We start from the raw sequence: 21,056 nt of genomic DNA, 5'->3' as shown, positions 1-21,056 counted from the left end.
AATTATTCTAGAGAAGAGCTACTAATTTTAATTTAAAGGATGTATTTGATGGAGGGAAAGTTTTATGGAGATGGTTGAGGTGACTGATGTCCAATAATTCAAGTAGGATGAGTTGGCTGTCCTCTTCTGGAAGGATCAAACACTGTGCTACCCAGTGTCTCCATTCCATGACTAATTAAGGATGTAGTTTCACAAGACATCCGGTGAGTGACACAGAGTGATTTACTTTTGGGCTTGCCTCTATCCCACTGCCAGGGCTGCTTTCCTGTCTGCATCTCATCTAGCGACTGGGTGGCTGCAAAATGAGTTGATTCACCTTCCTAATTCAGAGACCAGGGGGAATCAGAAAGGATTATTATTCCATTAGACAAGTTAACATAACCTGATGGTTTTTCATTGGGGAAACAACTTGATCCGACACAAAGGAGGCAGGATATGTCTGATTATGTGACTGGATGTTCATATTTGTGGAATTGGTTGCATCTAATGACCTGATGGATTCATGAATTCCTTTTGAGCAGCACAGAAAAAGGCTTGGGTCAGAACAACTTACTCTGGCAAGCCAGAGCCCTCATGTATGCCAGTTGTCTGACTACTCTACAGACAAGCTGTTTTAGCAAACTGTAGACTCACAGAAACCCAACAGTCACTTTTTCTGCCTTTTGGTATCACTTGGAAAGCTTTCCTTAAACTTTCATATGACACTGCTTGTCATTTGTGCATTAAACTGTAAATGAGTCATCAAATGCATCTTCTGTATATCAAGTTTAAAGCTACAATATGGTCTAAATAATATGAATTGGCTGAAGTTTTAAAAACAAAGAAAACACCCTCTCTTAACTGAATAGCAAAAAGGAGGCTTTTACAAGCTATGACTTGAAGAATTGTTATTTAGCTTCCTATAGGATACTTCAAGTCTGGTCTTGTTTTGTTATTCTACCTTTCTTGGTGTTGAATTAATCTTTTTTCAGAAGAGAAAAGATGCCCACAGTTTAAGCCTTAAACATCGAGGTTTTTTGTTAGAATGCTCTTATAGATGAGACTGATTTTTCTGTGTATATAAACTTAAAATCATAGCTGAACACCAAATTAGATAACCCCTTAGAGCTATTGTGGACCTTGATAGTTTTCCCTGGGTGCCCTGGGTACCTTCAAATATATATATTTGAAATATATATAAAAATTTATGCTGAAAACTTATTGGCAGAAAATAAGTTTGCTTTGCCTATAGAGAATGCAACATGAAGATAATACTGATGTAAAATTATTTGATTACTTTACTTGCTTTATTATTAGTTTTAGACAACAACTTTCAGACATATATGAGCAAAGGAATCAAAGTATTTTGATAATGTTTTTTGATTTGAAGATTTAAATTAATGATCTTGTTTTGATCAATTAGATTCCTCTGAAAACTTTATCCTTGGGATTCTCAGGCCATGGAGGTGATGCATTTCAGCTTCCCTTTCTGGAAAACCTTGGCCTTGTATTTAAGTGGTCCTTGATTGTGCATCATTGCACAAAGGAAAACACAGCATGAAATAAATAGTCTTCTAATTTTTGTTTGGGAGGAGGAAGATGCTGGTTTGGGGAGATGGGTTTTAGTTAAATACAGTTGCAGTTTTAAGACAGATATTTTACAATTTTCTTCTAGCTTTCATGCCCAGCCATCCCGCCAGCTGTGGATGTTGTAGGTGCTTGGTGGCATCAGAAACATACACCCGTGCCTGACAGTTACGGGCAGAGTCCCCAGTGCCATTCAAGAGTGGCATTCAGCTGGAGAAAGTGTCACTGGGGTGTCTAACCAGTGTTAGACATCTCTGTTCACACATCTGAGCCTTGGTCCTGGGAGTTAACCCTGAGGCAGGTCATTTGGCTATAGTAAAAGGTTCACTGATATCCTGCTGACACAGAAGGTTCTCCACAACTGCATCCTTTGAGTCAGGATGGTGACTCACTTGTCTTGTCTATGCCACGTGGAGTTTTCATATGACAATTTAATTGCTCATTTATTTTAACAATCTAGCAGTGTAGCTGCATTAGCTTCTCCTCAGATTGTGTTGCTGAGTTTGGTAGATGTGGTTGTATCTTGGTACCTTGATTCAGGCATTCATCTTTCAGTACCACTATCTATCTCTTTTAGTAGTTTATTTTGAAAAGTCACTGTAAGGAATAGATAAAAATATTCTTCCAGCAAGTAACAGTCATATGGATAGGAGCTTGTCACTGGCAGCTTTGAGTGTAGCTTCTCTTTGCCTGTTTTGACCTTGAGTGCTGAGTGTGTGGCTCGTGCTCTGACAGAGATCCACGTGCAGTTCTGGCTGGAGACAGCACCTGCTGCACTTGGAGAGTGCTCCAGCATTGGAAGCCCTACAGGCAAAGGATATCTTGAAATATGTGACACCTTCCAAGGCTTTTTTCTTTAAAACACCTCAAAGCATTGAAGTAATTTGGGCTAATGGGAAAAAAAAAAACAAACCAACAAACATTTGGCACCTGTTCTATCTGCTTCATGTCAGCACCAAAATATACATATATAGAGGGAGCAAATGCAAGACTGATAGAAGGCTCAGGTTAATAAGAAATGTTTTGGGACAAATGATTCATGTGATTCGGGAATTAGTAGAACTTTAAAAAAAGTAATTAAAAAGGGATGAGACTAGTTACGAAGCCAGGCTGCCAGGGTTATGAGTCACAGTATGATACAGGATGGAAATTCTTCTCTGTCCCTGCTATGGACTGAACACTCTTCCTCCCATGATATGATAAAAGAAAATAGTTTGGTAACTCTGTAATAACTTGTAATAGGCAGGTATGTGTTTTAGTCTTGTTCTTGCTTTTAGTCAATATGCTTTTACATGGTAGGTGTGTGGATGTGTCCAGATTTCAGTTGTATAAAAACCTGTAATGCAGCAGACATTATTGTAGACCTCACCTCTTGTCATCAATGTGCATGTTTTCTGTAGCTTCCAGAATCTGAGTGTTGGTTTGGATGTTGTGTTAGAGCACACTAGAAGTCTTGCAGGTATTCTAAATAGTCTTTTAAGTGTGTATAACACAAGTCTTTCCAAGAAAGTCACTAGGAAATCTAATTTGGAGTCTAGGAAGGAAACAGAGAAAATGAAAGTGATGTATTGTCATCAGAAGTTTTACACTTTCTACTAATTCTCCTGGCTTAAAAAATGCTTGGTTGATTTTTTGCTTAGGAGACATGCTACTTTATTTTCTTTCATTTAAAAATAAAATTACAACTATCAACAGACCAAATATAAATCTGATGGTAAAAGGAATCGTTCATACACAATGTGAAAAAGAAATAGGTACTTCTAAAGGAATATACTTTATCTTGCAACTGAGAGTGGTAGATGAAAAATAGTCAGCAAACAGATCCAAAGTACTATAAACCACTATCTCACCCAGGGCTACAGCTGTCAATGGTAGATGAAAAATAGTCAGCAAACAGATCCAAAGTACTATAAACTATCTCACCCAGGGCTACAGCTGTCAGCCTGACTGGTCTGAGCTTTCTCATATTCCTAATGATTGGAAAGAGATTTTTAAAAGGAAGTTTCTTGACAAAGAAGTACAAACATTTCTCATCTTTTTCACAATCAAGAAGAAGGAAAATAAGTCAGAAGCAGCAGCATGATTTCAGTCTTTTCGCCATGTGACGTATCATAAAGCTGATGAAGCACAAAGATCACAAAATGAAGAGCATCAAATCTGCCTAACAACAAAACAAAAGAACAAATTTTAATTGCATATCTCTTTCACAGACTTTCTCACTAATGATTTCAATTCCTTGGGATTTGTATCCACTCGGATCCAAGCTTAGGCATGTGTCTGAAAAGGAGCAGAAAAAAGAGTGAAGATTTATACAAGTTATAAATTCACTTGCTCAGCAGTGCAGAATAGCTGATATGCATTGTAATGCATTTCCCACTTCTGTTTCATACAGTTTAAGTATATTTAAAATTTCTATTCTGGATGAAAGAATTTTAATAGTCTCTACTATGCAATAGAAAACTAAGGAGCTGAACTGCCTGGTCCTCCCTTTGCCTTTAAAAGCGTGGACTGAACTACAACCTGATGGAAAGCTATAGGCAAGAATGTCCCTTTTTTCCCAAGAGTCCAGGATTTTTTCCTGAAATAATTTCTCAGATTTGCAGAAAGAAACATAGCACTGCTAAAATGTAGTCTAACACACCACTTTTTCTTTGTCAGGAGTGAAAAGTGGATTTATCCACTTGAAACCATGGAGATTGTTTAGAGTAATCAAAGTACAGTGATTCCAGTGGAATTTAATAGCTGGAACAAGATCTTCCTGACTATTTTAAAATGGATTACAATATGTTTATGATTGCACCCAGCCTGCTGATATCAAGAGCAGTCATCTCTTGTCTCAGGCTTTGCAAAGGAGCCCTTATGGCTGCCCCCCGGGCATTCAATGTGCACCAAGTGTCCCAATCTTGTGTTGTCAAGGGAAGATGGAATTAGGCATGGATGAAATACTGTTGGCCATTTTTGCTATGCATTGTGTGCATGTACACTTTAAGTGTGTCACATCTGTGTGTGGTTTGGTTTCCTATTCCTGGTAAGTTCTGAAATACACAGAGATACCTCTTGCAGCCAAACAAGCAGGAGAATAGTTGTATAGTATAAAACAATGCCTAGAAAAAAAAATAGTGGTCTGTGTTTTATTATTACAGTGTTGTTATGGTGTAATACAATATTGTGTGATGTAATCATAGAAAACAGGGAATGTGTTACTGCAGAGGCTTATAACCGTAGCTGAATAGGATATTGAGGTACATAGATGCATTGTTCCTGACAGTGTTCCTAGTGTAGCTGTAAAGGCACAGAGGATGGGCTTAAACTATCCTTTGAGTGCCCCATGGCAGCTAAAATCTAAAAGCTTGGATCATTATGGCTGGCAACAGTTGCAATATCAGAGTATATGCTTATGTTTGCAGGTACTGTCTCCAATTTCTTTACAAGAGGAAGTAGGACACTTCCTCACTTAATTCCAGTTAATGGTAGTGGGCTCTTCTTTTCCTTTTTCTTTTTTTTTCCCTTTTGTTTGGGATCTATGATGTTCAGCACAGCCTTTGCTGAGAATGATGCTTTTTAAGGAGTGTTAGCCATGACTCATCCTCTCTTGACTCAGGTGCAAGTGCACACCACCTCCTTCACAGGCTTCTGAAATCAGAACATTTGTGCAAAAGTTTCCTCACTTTTTCTTTGGCACTTTGTCTGTTGCACAATTACTCAAGCTCCCACAGTGTCAAGAAAGACACAGCAGTGCTATGTTTTAGAAGGGTGGAAAAAGTAGGTACTTACTTTTCTACTGAGGGGGGAAAGGTTTTTAAGTAGCTTTCGGGTGTTTTATTTACCCCAAAACACAGAAGGAGAAAGGGACTTCTAAAATTCCTGTGGCTATCTGTCATGATACTGTCCCCTTCACTAATCACAGACAAAGAATTGTCTTTTACCCCTCTGGAAAGCAGATAGTGGCATACCTGCTATACATGACCAGCCAGCCAAGTGAAAGGTGATGGCTTCTTTCTATGCCCCTGTGTTTCTTCTGCAACACAGAGCTGCAGCGTTGGGAGAGACATCACATAAGTTGCTTGTCTTCTGTGCATGGTGAACCTAGACAGGCCTCAGAGGAGCTCTCTGCCTTGTTCTGCAAAGTGTCCAATGAGGAGATCCCAAAATCCATGGCCAGACTGCCCCGCAGATCAGGAAGAAAGCTTTTACTAATATAGTGCTTAGCTGTTCCTAGATCTAGTTGTGGACTTTTCTGTCCTTATCCAGTGGGACTGTAGTGGGTTGGCTGTGGCTTGCCTCCCAGCAGAATGGGAGAGAAAACAGGAGGAGCAGAAGCAAGAACACCCATGGCTCAAAATAATGACAGGGAGGTCACTCATGTAATTTTTTATGTCAGGCAGACTCAGCTTGGGCAATTCAATTTAATTTACAGCCAGTTAATATAAATATTTAATTCCAAATCAGATATTGGGAAACAAAAAAGACAAACATTAAAATATTTAGCGGAAAGACTGTCTCTCCTTTTCCAGGCTTGCTTCACTCCAAACATGTGTCCTCCTCACTGCCTCACCACGGCATCACTCTTACACCTTGTCACAGCTGCAGGTGGCAGTCAGTCCTTTCAGAGCAGCTGTGAGCAATGTGGGGGACTGGGGTCAGAATGTCACAGTTTCTCTCTGCTGCTCCTTCCTTCTTGCACTTTTCCTCTTCTCTAGTGTGCAAGTCCCTCTGGGGATGTACCAGCTCCACATCCTCATGCCACAGTGTTCCCTCTTTCCCCACCTCCTGCACTGTGGAGCTGGCTAGAGCTGGGTGTGCCCATTATGGGGCAATCCCAGATTTTTCTCACAGCAACCACCCTGCAGCTCCCTGCTCCCCCACTGGTTGATTGCTGTCCTCCAGTTCAGTTACTTCCTATAGATGGAAGATTGGTTTGTTTTTCCACAAGCTGCTTTTTTTTTTCCAGATTAGCTAAATGTGCTTCATTCAGCTTTTCCCCATAGGTCTCTTTTCACTTTATTTTGAATCCTTTCCATTTCATCTATGTCTTTTATAATGTCATGCCTGAAACTGGATGTGGAAGTAGGGCAAGGACTTGTCTGCCTTTAGAAAATGACATAATTGCGTCTCTTGCCTTACCCCAGACAGTTATTGCACAACAGACACATATTTTGTTTTGCTTTTGTCTGATCACAGTTAATTGTCTCTACACAGCATTTTAAATACACGTTAATTTCTCCTTCTGAAGTACACACAAGCACATTCTTAGTTTTGCCAGTGTTGATTTTGGACAGTCTCTCCAGTTTTGCCTAATTTGTCCTGTTGAGTGCCTGCCATCCCCTTGGGCTTGGAGGCCCTCTCCTCTTTCCTTCCCTGTTCACACAGGACCTTGTGGAGCTCCTGCAGCAGCTGGCTTTGCTGTCCCTTCCCCAGCTGCTGTGCACACAGGCTCATCTGCTGCAGCTGGCTTTGCTGTCCCTTCCCCAGCTGCTGTGCACACCTGTGCTCATCTGCTACCATTTCCTGAGCAAGGTGCACTCTCATGTTGGTATTTTGGACCTCCTGCTTTCCTTCAGCAAGTTTTTGAGCTGCCTGTGACACCCCATACTTTTGGTTGGGCTATGAGGATTGTTAAAAACCCCTACTTATATTTTTCTTTGCTTGTCAAATCTGTGTACAGATAATAAACATGTTTGGAAAATTTAGCAGCCCTCTCCCACACAATTTTGGAAATGATGGCTGTTTGGGCAAGGCTCAGACAGACTTCCAGCTTTGCTTGTCAAATCTGTGTACAGATAATAAACATGTTTGGAAAATTTATCAGCCCTCTCCCACACCATTTTGGAAATGATGGCTGTGTTTGGGCAAGGCTCAGACAGACTCCCAACTGCCTTTAGAAACCATGGAGCAAGTGAAGAGCGTGGCTATGACATCTGCATTTTACTGAGCTCCATTTATGGTCACAGAAAAAGTCATCTAATAAAGAATTTTAATGTGTGTGTTTCAGCCATGGGAACAAAGAAGTATTTTCTTGTCGAGGAATCAAATTGGCAGTAGATTGGTTTTTGGAAAGAGGCCACAAGGATGTTACTGTGTTTGTGCCAGCGTGGAGGAAAGAACAGTCAAGACCAGATGCTCTTATAACAGGTAAGCTCCGTCTTTGCTTATTTGTTCAGTGCTTTGCCCAGCAGGAGTGCTACTGCTCAAATGAACAAATCTACATCAATGAAAGGCTGTAACAGAAAGTATCTTTGGTGCAATAATTTTATTGTGATCTATGGCAGGAAAAAGACAAAGCAATGCCCTCACCAAGTCCTCCTGTTCTGTTCTGATCATCTGCTTATGTTTCCATACCATTGCTACTTACTTCTTGAAGAATGTAATTGCCTTTTTTAAAATCTGCTGTTTCTGTGCAGCATTAGTAGCAAAGAGGTTTGAAGTTAGTCATTTGTTGGGTATTATTTCTTATGGTGAGCAGATTCTGCCAGGCTGGCCTGACACTGCCCATGCTTTGGGTTATGGGAATTATCCACAGAGAAAGGGCATGGTTCCCCTCTTTTTCATTACTATTAGCAAATAGACAACTTTTGAAAATTTTAATTTTTAATGTGTTTATCGACGAAAAAAATCTGGCGTAGAGTATTTATTCCTTCATCAAACTAACAGTTTTTTGTGAAGGCTGGAGAGACATCCTCCAACTGCCCTAAAGTTGAAATAGAAAGGAATTGGGGGTTAAAAAACCCATAAAAATTAGAGAGGAGGAAGGGTTTGTTTATTTTAGCCGGGGGGTGGGAAACAGCTGCCATTAAAGGAGGGGAAGCTTTTGAGACTAATGTCCATAGCTTCTAAAAGAGCTCAGAAGCATGTTTTGATTGCCACGTGCATTTTCAAATATCTGGAAAGATCCTCTCAACACTTTGTTCCATTTGCTTGATTGCTGCTAGAATATAGAGTGTTAACACAAGGAAACATTTGGAAAGCTGCTGTTACCCTGTTGGCACTAGCAGTGTGGAGCCTTCCTCTTAAAGCCATTCTCTTTTGCTGTACTAGTGTTTGAGGTGTGCAAATAGCATTGGCTAAGTAATAAAAATTTGACCACTTCTAATTGTGACACCTGCTTGAAGTGTGTGTAGGGCTAAATGCCCCAAAAGGTGTTTCAAGAAAGCAGCAAAGCTAGAATTGACCTAGCAACGGTCGGTTGTCTAGCAATGGTCAATTATTTACCAATGAGAAATCAATTTTCCATGTGTCATCATGGACCCTGAAAATAGGAGAAACAATAACCTGCTCTGATCTATCTTCTGTAAAAATATTGCCTCTTCTGTTTTCCTCTAAAGATACAGGAAACCTCTGTGCTACCAGGCGTGTAAAATACCTGGTGCTGACACTCTGTTTCCAGAGATACGCCCCTGAAATACACAGCCAGCTGGAGTTTGGAAAAGGCCCTAGATGACTAACATGGGGATGGTTCTAGGCTGTCAGCATTCATGGGAAGCCTCTTGGACTAAACAACAGCCTCATCTTTCTTACCAGTGCCCACCAGTAATCACATGGCAGATTTTTGTTATTCTTTCTTAGCAGGGAAAAAAAAAATCACCTTCCATCTCACTCTCACTCACTGGGCTGGGGTTTGAATACAAAAAGGTGGTATTTAATTTAAAATCTTGTGCTTTTTCTACTAAGCAAATAAATGCTTGTATTAAATATATTGTTTTATGTAATATTAATGCTGTGTTTCTCCCTGTTGGAATCTTTTTTTTCCCAGATGGAACATGTTCCCTGTCAAGTTTCTTATGCTACAAAACAGTTGAGTTGAGATCTTAACCATTACTAATAGCCATGACTCATATTCACTATGCAAACACCTTCTGCTGTTTTAGATGTTGCCCAGTTTATTAGTGTATTTTTCTTTCATAGCTTGTATGCTCCAGGGAGAGTGATAGGTAGGAGAATCAACATAAGGGGTAGGTGCCCAGTACTAGGTACAGCTTCCTTCATAGTCTGAGGTCTGTCTTTCAAAGCTCCTTGGGAACTCCAGGTTCTACACAGGAAAAGGGAAAATAAAATACTTTTGGGATATGTGAGTGACAGATTGTATAGAAAAGAAGGAACTACATGAAGTGCTAAATATGCTTATTTAGAAGGATGGAAGAGAAATCTGTCTGGCTTTGATAAGAACTTATATATACATGTGTAAACCATTCAAGGGAAGATACAATCTAAACTATTACTGGTGTTAACAAAAAGACCAAACCAAAACAAACCACCACCATTTTTTGCTGTTGATTACAAAATTACATCAGATGCCTTTCTGGGGAATGCTGTTAATATTTGTGGAGAACCTGAGTGCTTGTACAAAATGTGGGTTTCCTAGTCCTTGTGGGTACCCCTTCTGTTGATGGCAGAGACTTTCATGAGACTTTCCCATTAGTATGAGCTACTGGAATTCTTTTAAAAGATGTTTCTTGCTGGGTTCTGCCAAGGATCTCAGTTATGGGAAAACTGTGGCTGTACTTGGGTATAGTCTTCGTATTCAGTGGTGTTTAAAATGACCTCTTCAGCCGGAGGAGTTTTGCACAGGCATTTCGATAAAATGGCTCTTCTTTTGAGCCACAGGAACCTGAACAAGGTCCCCTGTGTTAGTCTTAGAGAAATGGTGTAGAGCAAGAGGCTTTGATTTGTTTTTGAAAGTATTGGCAGCTGACTTCTGACTATAAGTTCAGGTATCATATGTGGACGATAACATATAAGACATTTTTAGTCCTAAATGCTTGGATTTTCTTCCTCGAGTCTAGTATCTTCAGAGTTTAAACAAACTTCTTTCTTTTCTTGTTTGTCTTTTGATTCCTATTCCTTGTAGATCAAGAAATCTTACGCAAGTTAGAGAAGGAGAAGATTCTCGTGTTCACACCGTCCCGGCGCGTGCAAGGGAGAAGGGTGGTGTGCTACGATGACCGATTTATTGTGAAGTTGGCCTTCGAGTCAGATGGCATCATTGTCTCTAATGATAACTACAGGGACCTAGCTAATGAAAAGCCAGAATGGAAGAAGTTCATAGATGAACGCTTGTTGATGTATTCTTTTGTTAATGACAAGTAAGTCATTCTGTCTTTACACGTGCCACTAAAATAATTGAGGAAAGGACAGTTTGAAGATTCATGCAATTTTTTCGTCTTAAACCCAGATCATTAGATATATGTCAGAAAACAGGAGGAACAGTCAATCATAAATTTGGTCTTATGATTAGAAGTATGTAAAACTGTTTTTGCAGCAACATTTTTATGTATTTTTATGCTATTTTTTCCTCTTTGGTGTATGCCAATGTATATTTAATGTATGCTATGGTGTAATATCCCAGCTGTGTTGATATACTGAACCAACATTTCTGGGTGCCTGTGGTTAGACTCCTAAGTCCTAGAGTCATAGAAGAACCCAAATAGGAATGGACTTCAGAGGGTCTGTAGTTCAACCATCTGAGTAGATCCATCTATAGTAACTGTACCCCAGCCTACAGATCAACTGCAGTTACTGCTGGTGGCTTCTTGTAGTGGGAGGGACTCAGTGTTCCCCTAAGCAGGCACTTGTGTTGAGGTGCCTGAATGCTGATGCAAGAATCCTAGGCTGTCAGCACAGTTTTGCAAAGCTAGTAGTGGCGTTTTAAGAAACACCTGCCTGTATTGAAGCCCTTACTTTGGAATTCGGGATGGGTTATTTGCAGGCCTGCTTTGCCACAAAGCATCAGCTGAGCTGGACCAAAGGTGTCTGTAGCAGTGTAGAGGTGTCCACACAGTCTCTTCCTGTGACTACCTCTAAGGCAGCACCTGCAGCAGAAAGATGGCCTTCCAAAACTGCTCTTGGGGTTCCTGGATTTAAAAACCACAGGACAGCAGGTTATGGTGTAGCATAGTTATGAGATTCTTGGTCATTGCATGAGAAGTATGAAAAGGCTGGTTTGCTTCCATAATGCTTTGTTCTTTCTTTGTAGATTTATGCCTCCTGATGATCCTCTTGGCCGCCATGGTCCAAGTCTGGACAATTTTCTTAGGAAGAAGCCTATTGTGCCAGAACATAAGAAGCAGCCATGTCCATATGGTAATTTGGTTTAACCCATCACTTCTATGTACTGAGACTGGGGACCAAGATACTGCTTTATTTTAACACTGCCAAAATTTTAAAACTCTCTAACATTGGTTTTAATATTGTTGTCTTAGCCTGAGATGGGTTGAAATGCTGAGCTGATGGTGGAAACTGATGCAATTTTTTCATGTGCTACTTAAAAAACATTTCTGTCTACTAGTTGAACTAAAGGAGCTACTTAATTAATCATTCATTAGAATAAATCCAAATCAGCACCTAAATTCTGTGGGTTCCAGAAGCCCTTTTCTGGTGTCATGAGATATTGAGGTTTTCTTCCAGAGAATTAATTGAGCTATCTGAAGTTTAGCTACTGGACATTCCTATGGGCATCTTGACTGAGCTGAAGCCTGCTGGCCTTATGGCTGTGGGACTTCCCAATTAAATTTTCTGCCTGTATATTGTCTTGGCCCAACACAGCAGGTGTATACACCCTCCCTGGCAGTGCCCCATCCAGCTCAAAACATGGCTGGTAGTGTTGGTCTGCATTCCCAGAGCACCAGCTGCAGGACACTATCACCACCTCCTTTTTCCCCACAAAACAGGAGGGGAGCTCTTAGAGCACACCCTGTGTTGCACGAAGCCAATCTTGTTTGCATGATCTTTCAAATCAACAGCAAAACTTCAAATGAGGGGCATTTCTGTTATTTGATGGCTAACAGATTTTGTTTGAAGTTTTTAAAATCTGATTTTGTTTGTACTAATAGGGAAGAAATGTACCTATGGACACAAATGCAAATACTATCATCCAGAAAGAGGAAATCAGCCTCAGCGATCCGTAGCTGACGAACTTCGTGCCATGTCTAGAAGCACAGCTGCCAAAACTACAAGTGAAGGAGGACTGGTAAAAAGCAATAGCGTTCCCTGTAGCACTAAAAGCGATGGCACTTCAGAGCTGAAGCGTGCTGCTCCAAAGAGGCAATCTGATCCTAGTATAAGGACTCAAGTCTATCAAGACTTGGAGGAAAAGCTTCCCACCAAAAACAAATTGGAAACCAGGTCTGTACCTTCTTTAGTTAGCATACCAAGTTCCTCTGCTGGAAAACCCCAAAGTACTGCACCTTTAACGAACGGCCTTCCATCCGGAGTTCACTTCCCACCTCAGGATCAAAGACCACAGGGACAGTATCCTACAGTGATGATGGCAACCAAAAATCATGGAACACCAATGCCTTATGACCAGTATCCAAAATGTGAGTCTCCGGTGGATGTAGGGTATTACTCTATGCTGAGTGCCTATTCCAATCTCAGCATATCTGGACCGCGTAGTCCCGAGAGGCGCTTCTCCTTGGACACAGATTATCGGATTAGCTCTGTAGCTTCCGACTGCAGCAGCGAGGGGAGCGTCAGCTGCGGCAGCAGCGACTCCTACGTGGGCTACAGCGACCGCTCCTACATGAGTTCGCCTGACCCGCAGCTGGAGGAGAACTTGAAGTGCCAGCACATGCACGCCCACGGCCGCCTTAACGCTCAGCCCTTCCTGCAGAGCTACCACGAGCCCCTCACTCGAGTGCAGAGCTACAGTCACGAAGAACCAAAGCATCACCACAAATCTCCCATTCCGTACATGGCTGTGCATCTGCAGCACCCAGCAGTCGGCGCTCGTTCCAGTTGTCCGAACGACTACTCCGTGCCCCAGAGCTCGTCTCATTCCAAGACGCTGCACCTGGGGAGAGCCCTGGTGTCCACGAGAATAGACAGCGTTTCCGACTCGCGCTTGTACGAAAACTCCCCGTTACGACACAGGAAGCCTTACTCTGGCCAGGAGGGGCTGGGAGGCTGGGATAGGCAGAGTTACGGGATGGATGCCTACGGCTACCGCCAGACGTACTCCTTGCCCAGCAACCCCACGCAGCCGTGCTACGAGCAGTTCGCCTTCCAAAGCCTTCCCGAGCAGCAGGACCAGCCCTGGCGCGTTCCTTACTGTGGAATCCCGCAAGACCCGCCGAGGCTCCAAGACACCCGGGAGAAGGTTTACGTTAACCTCTGCAACATCTTCCCCCCCGATCTCGTGAGGATGGTGATGAAGAAGAACCCTCACGTGACGGACGCTCAGCAGCTCGCTGCTGCCATCTTAGTGGAGAAATCTCAGCTAGGTTATTGAGAGATGACGCATCTTTGTGGTGTCTCGTAGTTTTCAGCTCAGCCCTAAGGCTGAGGGAGGTTTGCTACAATAGCATTTGGGATCTCCTTCTCAGCAAGGAGGTTATATAGTAATCCGGTTATGTGAAATACTGTATCATGGAGTCTGTATGTATAGCCCCATGCATTGGAAATACCAGATAAGTTTTGCGTTCTAGTTTGAAAATTTTTAAATGGCTATTTTCACATCTGGAGGGATGTTCCATTTTAAATTAATATATATATATATATTAAAAAAAAAATCTGTGGTCTCTGGTTATAATCTTTGGTGCATCAGGGGTTTATATGCAGCACTTTCTTATCATTGTTACATTTTGTTGGGATTTTTGGTTCTGTTTTATAACTTGCTGGATGCTTATCCTTGGGCTGTGAGATACTAACCTGCAGAATGAGGATTTTGCTATTTCTGGCAGGCAATTTTCAAGCCAATTTTCAAGCCAAGTTTCTGAAGTTTTTTACCTGCCACAAGTATGTCTGATGTATGTTTGTTTGGTTTTGTGAGCTTTTTTGTGCTGTAATCACCTGTTTGTAGAAAACAAAGATTTCCTACAGCACTGACTTCATTTTTTGAAACAAATAATTAAGTTACCAGTTAACAGTGAAATGGGTAACAATATATTGGTAATTTATAGTATGGCACTTTTCATTTCTTTCTTTGTTTTGCTTAAATAGTTACACATTTTTGTTGATGCAGTCAATTAGTAAGACCGGATGCAAACAGAGGAGGAAAAATTTTTTTTTTTTTTACTTATTTATGGATATGTTAAAAGCCTTACTGCCTGATTTTCAGAGGTACTGAGAATTTGCAGCCCCTTTGGAAGCTAAGAGACACTGCAAATGCTCAGAACCACCCCAAACCAGGCCACCCTGTTTCAGTTCCCATGTGTTGTTGCCCAGCTCTGTGTATCTCTGGTCAGTAGATGGGGACCTGAAATCACAGGGCCCTGTTTAGTTGTTTCATATGTTTTTCCTTTGTATTGCTGTACTGGATAAAATATGCTTTTCATAAAGTATTTACCTGTTTTTAAATGAATTTAATTATCTCAATGCAAGTTTTGTATTTAAGATACTGTTTGATTTTTCTTGCTATTTATCAAGGCTGGCCTGAAAAGGTTTTGTGTGTTCAGGATATGCAACATTTATTATCTGCACTATGGTAATGATATTGTAGCTCAAAATAATAACTTAAACTTTTTTTTTTTCCTTTTTGGCTGGGGAAGGGAGGGTTGTGGGGAGAGAAGATACCATATGTGTTCCTGGAGTTAGTTTTCGCTTTTTCCGTTGTGTAGGCCTGATTCTTGCCACAAATAGTGTAGTTTTAGAAACAGACAAGCCAAGTCTGTTTTAGCATTAGTAAGGGATATTTCTGGTTTAAAGTCATGGGTTTTACTAGCACCTCTTAAGCTTTTACATATATATGTATGAAAAATAGAAATAGTTTTTGCAATTGATGTCAGATGTACTTCCATGACATGATCAGTTGCCAACAGTTTTAGGTTTCCATCCATTGTAATGATGTTCAGTGTTAAAAAAATGTCACTTGTTTACACTATTACAGCTGATAATTTTGGTACACTTGCTGGAGTTTTAAGTAAGGCCCTGAAGAACCAGAAAGTACCTTTTACTGTTGATACAAATTGTATCTTTTTAACTGAGAACTATTTTGATTTGTAGATTAGAAACACAAATGTAAAATTATAACTAGTCTTTTGGGCAACATTTTATCCCTTATTTCAAAATTAGAGATTTCAGACATAGAATAGCTATAGGCAAGTAAAAGTAGGTATTTATTTAGGTGTCTGTCTCAATTTCACATACTAAAACGAAAAAATAGGCTATTGGCATCTTCTTCCTTCTAAAATCTTTGTAGTGGGAACTCACTAAAATAAAGGTAAAATGCTGCCTGAAAATGATGTCCAAGCACCTTTGAATACGAAGACATTTTCACTACTTGTGCGACACCATGTGTTGCAGCAAGTAGGGTTTGGGTATACAGTAAATGCTTCTAAAGAGCATTGTGCTATAGACATATCCAATAATCTGAACCATGTTCAGCAAACCAATTCAGGACGTGGAGCTCCTGCAGCTTCCACTGCTGGAGCGCTGCAGGTTCTGCCACTGCCTGTCCCTGTGGCATGGCCAGAGGGGCTCTACACCATCTGTCCTGCGTTGTCTGTTCAGGGAGAAGACCTCTTCACCTGTGGCAACAGTTTTTCCCTGGATTTGGTTGGTCGCCATCCGTAGAGCGTGTTTTGATGTAGAGATTGATGCAGCGCTGACGCTGAGGTTTGGACTGGGAAATGGGTCTCATCTTAGTTGTATGCTAAGATTTGGTTAAACTGAATTACACTGAAGTACTACACCATAGTGTAGATGCAGCTGTTTTAATAATGCAGTTTTTGTGTTTGTAGTTTTAATGGGTTTCTACGTTTATTTTTTATTAGTAGGTATTTACTTCTGCCAAAAGTTCAATTCCTTTAAGCATGAACTGGAACGTGCTTATGTAATAGAAGTGTTTTGTGGTTTGTCCTGTGGTGTGGGCACCAGGATGCTCCTGCCATGCACATGTCACAGTCTGGCCCAGAGCAGGGGCTCAGCAGGCTCAGCCACTGGGATATCCATGAGGAGCTGCACGGCCCAGGCCTGAGTTACCAGTGTCCATTGCCTCTGCACACTGCCAGGGCAGTACTGCAAACCCAAAGGGTGGTGATGGCTAGGGAATTCTTGTGATAGGTGCTGTGCTTTGCACCCAAGCACTGAAAATGCTTTAAAAGTACAAGAGCAGGAGTAATTTGGTGGATTTTAATGTTGTGCAATGATGTGCTAGTTCCCCTTAGACTCGCTTATGTTGGGTAAAGGAAATTTATTGTGGACAAAATGTTTGCCTTGATACTTCCTTTTGTTTTGCTGTGGTAACAGGTGGAGGAATTGTGTGTGAACATCTCCATGATGAGATCAGTCTGTATGTTTAACAACTTCTAAAGAGTGTACCAGTAACAAACACGAATGCAGTGATGCTGGTCAAATACTACCTTTGTCTATGTAATTGCATTGATGCAAATAACTGAGCTGTAACCTCCCATGATCCTTAAACAGCAGAGCTAATTCAGTGATACTGTCTTGGCCCCAGCTGAGGGCCAGAGATGCAATGAAGGATTTAGTACCTTCAATTAGAGCTGTCCCTCAGCTAAGAAGAGGGGAAAACTTCCCTTTGTCTTCAGTACTTGAGAGTTGTTTTGATACTTAGCAGAAACTCTGTATTTTTAGATAAAATCCCAAGCTGTTATACCTGCATCAGTAATAGTATATAGATATACAGTATTTTTAATGCACATACATTAGGCATCTCCCCACAACTGTTTTCAATACAGTAACATATTGCAAATATTTCAGAGTTTTTAGGTATGTCCTGTAGATAACTAACTTTGAGCTAAATATACCCAGGCTATGACAGTATTAATCTCTTTGTTTTTTATTTTTTCAAATATGGGTAATATATATATATTTGTATATACACACACATTATTTGGCAAGTGGGTTTAAGATACTGCTAATGGTCTGAGGTAAGATCACACCTTTCCAGGTGTCCCATTTTCTTTGGTGTGGCTGAACTGTAGCTTGGTCCTGCATTGCAGAGTAGCTCTGGGGAGAGCCAAAGGCCTGATGTGTTCGTGTGACACCCAAAAAGAGAAGGCATGCCGGGCTGGGGAAGCCCTCAAAGGAGACTCCTTCAGCCTCGGCGGGTGCAGACTGTGGCTGAGATGTTGATGAACTTCTGCTGTGAAATTGTAGCTAATGGTGAGCACCTTCCCAAAAACACCGAAGCTGCCAGTGTAAACCAGAGTACCTCACTTGGAAGGGGGCACGGGGGGCGTCTGCCCCAGCAGGGTGAGCGCCGGGACTGAATGCCTTGGGGGACAGATACTGCAGCGTCTTGCCACAGTAAGAGACTACCAAAACATCTACCAGCTTTATCACTTGATGGCTTGACCAAGGCATTTTCAATGTGTAAAGCTTGACAAATGACACACAATGCTTTCCTGCTCTCTGGAGCATTTAGAAAAATACCCAACTGACTTTTCATTGCTACTGAAAATTTAAAATACTGTGCAATTAAAAAGACCATGTAAAAAAAAAAAAAAAAACTTAGAAATTATTTATTTTTATTTACAGTGTGACTTGCTAATTTATTCCTTGCATTATAAGGCCATGGGGGAATGCTGTTTTTTGAACTTTTTTTTATCATAGGAACTAAAACTGCTGAGAAGAAAACCCAATAGATTTAAAGTTAAAATTCTATGGCCTTGTTTTGTTTTCTGTAAAAGGGCTGAGGTTTTATAAATGTCAAATCACATGTTTTATATAGTTTGTAAATTTTCAAGAGGCATAGTTTAAGAATTTTGTTCAAATTAAATATGTTTGGGCACATTGTTTAGACTAATCATGTAACTAAACCTAGGATCACCTGTATTAAATGGTTTTTCCAGCTAAGCTTTTGCTCGGCAGCACGAGAGATGTTCAGATTTCATCTTTAGGTGTTCTAGGATACATTTCTCAAGGTTTCATCAGAAGCTGCTGACCTAGGCACCCCAGTCACCTGGGAAATGCACATTTGCATGGGAAGCATCCTGCAGAGTGCTGGGGTTTCCTTGCCCTGCAGTACAGGGAAATGTGCTGGTGCACATCAGGTCTCTCACAGATGTTTATAGAGGCACTACCAAAAACCATTTGTGGTTCATAGTTATCAATGTGCTTGAAATAATTTTCCACCTTCCATTTTCAGGTCTTAAAGGGTTGTCATAACTTGTGCTTGGAGTGTTGATCGCTCTGTCTACCCTTTAAGCTAAATGATTGCAATAGTTCTGCAATAGTTCAACAGCCGTGGGAGGGCCCAGTCTCCCAAACACCAACACGAGGCCTGACTTCAGCAGGGCAGAGGTGTGGGCTGGTTCAGTCCTGTGAGAGAAGACCTGAGTCAGACTGGCGTGTGTGTAAGTGCAGCTGGGCTGGGACCTTGAGGAGCACAGCTGAGAGCTGCCTCCTCCCCAGCACAGGGGAGATCTCACTGCTGCTGGCAGGTCATCCGGCCAGGATTGCCCTTTGCAGGCTTTGGGAACACCTACAAACCAAATTTATTTAGATACTTAGGAACATCCATCCTCTCTTTTTCAAAGTATAACAATCTACTCTTCGCCTTATAAAACAAAACTTCTCTGCTTTTTTTTTTTTTTTTTTGTAGAACAACCCATTTTCTTTTGGTCTCAGATAAATTAACCATGTGAGATCGGCTGATTCATTACTTTTTTATTTATCTAAATGACATTCTTAATGAAACTGAAATTTAAGAACTGCTTTCCCAGCATCCTGCAAGGAAGCAATGCAGATACAGCAGCAATAACTATATTTTGTAGCTCTTTTCCCAGTCATTATCTCTGTATTTGTGTTGAGTAGGTGAGATTTTAATATTGTCCCGAAGTCCACTGTGGCAAAACCATTAGCTAAAAATGTTTGGGCTACTTGATAAAGCAATTGTCAAACTGGCTCTTCATTCCTTCACTGGTTGTTCTGTATTGTTTCTGTGATGTGACTATTCACATCTTAATACCACCTCTAAACCATACAAAAAACCATGTACATGGATTCTGCTTTTAGAGAAAAAAAAATAAAGATTCGTTTTCCTCATTGATGGGCTGGTTTTGTTTCATAAATTTAAAAAAAAAAAAATCTCCAGAGCAGTTAGGAGTGAGTTATAGACAGCTTTGTGTTCCTACCTGTGCAAAACCTATAACAAAACTGCTCACTTTGAGTAAAGTGGAACAGTTTCAAAAATAGAATCATAGAAAGGTTTGGTTAGAAGGGACCTCAGAGATCATGCAGTCCCAACCCCCTTGCCATGGGCAGAGACACCTTTCACTGGACGTCGTCAGCCTGGCCTTGGACATCACCAAGGGATGGGGCATCCACAGCTTCCCTGGGCAACCTGTTCCAGTGCCTCACCACTGTCACAGTGAAGAATTTCTTCGTAACATCTAATCTGAACCTATTTTCTTTGAGTTCAAAACCATTGCCCCTTGTCCTGTCTGCCCATACAAAGAATCCAATTCCCTCCTTTCTGTAATCCTCAAGATCCCAGAAGGTGCTGTAAGGCCTCCCAGGAGCCTCTCTTCTCCAGGCTGAACAATCCCAGCTCTCCCGGCTGTCTGCACAGGGCGGGTGCTCCAGCCCTCTGATCATCTCTGTGACCCTCTGGACCTGCTCATACAGGTCAGCATCTTTCTTGAGCTGAGGACTCTGGAGCTGGATGCAGCAGCATTGCAGGTGGGGTCTCACAAGGGCAGGATCCCCTCCTTTACCCTCCTGGCCACAGGCAGGATGGAAGTGGCTTTCTGGGCCATGAGTCCACGTTGTTGACTCGTGTCCAGCTTTTCATCCACAAGCAATCCCAGATCTCCACAGGACTTCTTTCAATAAGTTCTCCTGGTCTGTACTCATGTCTAAGGTTGCTCTGACCTGCCTTGCACACGGACTTGTTGAACTTCCCTCTGGATGGCCTCCTATCCTGCAGGTATGTCAGCTGCACCACCCAGTGTGGTGCAAACTTGCTGAGGGTGCTGTCACGGTCTTAAAGAGCACCAGTCCCAGGACAGAGCCGTGAGGGACAGCACCCATCACCGGCCTCCACCTGGACATTAAGGCATTGGCCACAAACCTGTGGCTGCACCAATCCAGCCAATTCCTTACCTCCTGAACAGTCCAGCAATCAAATACACATCTCTCTAATTGAGAGCAAAGAGTGTCACATGGGACCATACACAAACATACATGATTATAGATTATCAGTTCATTTTTAATGTAGTGATTTGTACTTACTAGGCTCTTTCCCTTCATTTTACTTACCAAGAAAAAAGGCTCTGGGATTAAGAAGACAATCACTGATTTATAGTAGCAAATTTTGGAGTTAGACATTGTGCCAGTGGACCTAGTCTCCTCTTAGGTACTCCTCCATATTTAGTTGTCTTCCATTGCATAATTGTTAGTGTGGCCTAGTTCTGGATACTGCAGGGGTAAATAGAACAGAATAGAATTTCGAATAGAATGGTTAAGAACTATTCTAGTGAGTGCAAAGATTGCAGTTTCTGATCTGCTGCTGGACACTGAGCACCTCTGTTGCATTCTTGTCAGAATTCAGGCTGGGGCAGTGCTGGCCCAGGTGCTCCCATTGCCTCCAG

The 21,056-nt window shown here is 41.5% G+C and overlaps 1 protein-coding gene across 2 annotated transcripts in view; it reads left to right on the top strand.

Annotated features, from left to right (window-relative positions):
* Window positions 1-19,478, top strand: part of ZC3H12C (zinc finger CCCH-type containing 12C) — a 43,920-nt gene extending 24,442 nt beyond the window's left edge. For both annotated transcript variants that reach the window (XM_039718418.1, XM_039718417.1), the window contains exons 3-6: window positions 7,559-7,698; window positions 10,412-10,646; window positions 11,537-11,643; window positions 12,393-19,478. In XM_039718418.1, coding sequence (XP_039574352.1) covers window positions 7,559-7,698; window positions 10,412-10,646; window positions 11,537-11,643; window positions 12,393-13,789 — 1,879 coding nt within the window. In that variant the 3' untranslated portion in view covers window positions 13,790-19,478. The remainder of the gene's footprint in view (window positions 1-7,558; window positions 7,699-10,411; window positions 10,647-11,536; window positions 11,644-12,392) is intronic.
* The last annotated feature ends 1,578 nt before the right edge of the window (window positions 19,479-21,056 follow it).

This window comes from Passer montanus, unplaced genomic scaffold (genome assembly GCF_014805655.1).
Source record: "Passer montanus isolate IOZ18808 unplaced genomic scaffold, ASM1480565v1 scaffold4, whole genome shotgun sequence".
Taxonomy (NCBI): domain Eukaryota; kingdom Metazoa; phylum Chordata; class Aves; order Passeriformes; family Passeridae; genus Passer; species Passer montanus.
The sequence above is the reverse complement of the archived record's forward strand: the minus strand, read 5'-3'. Positions and strand labels throughout refer to the sequence as shown.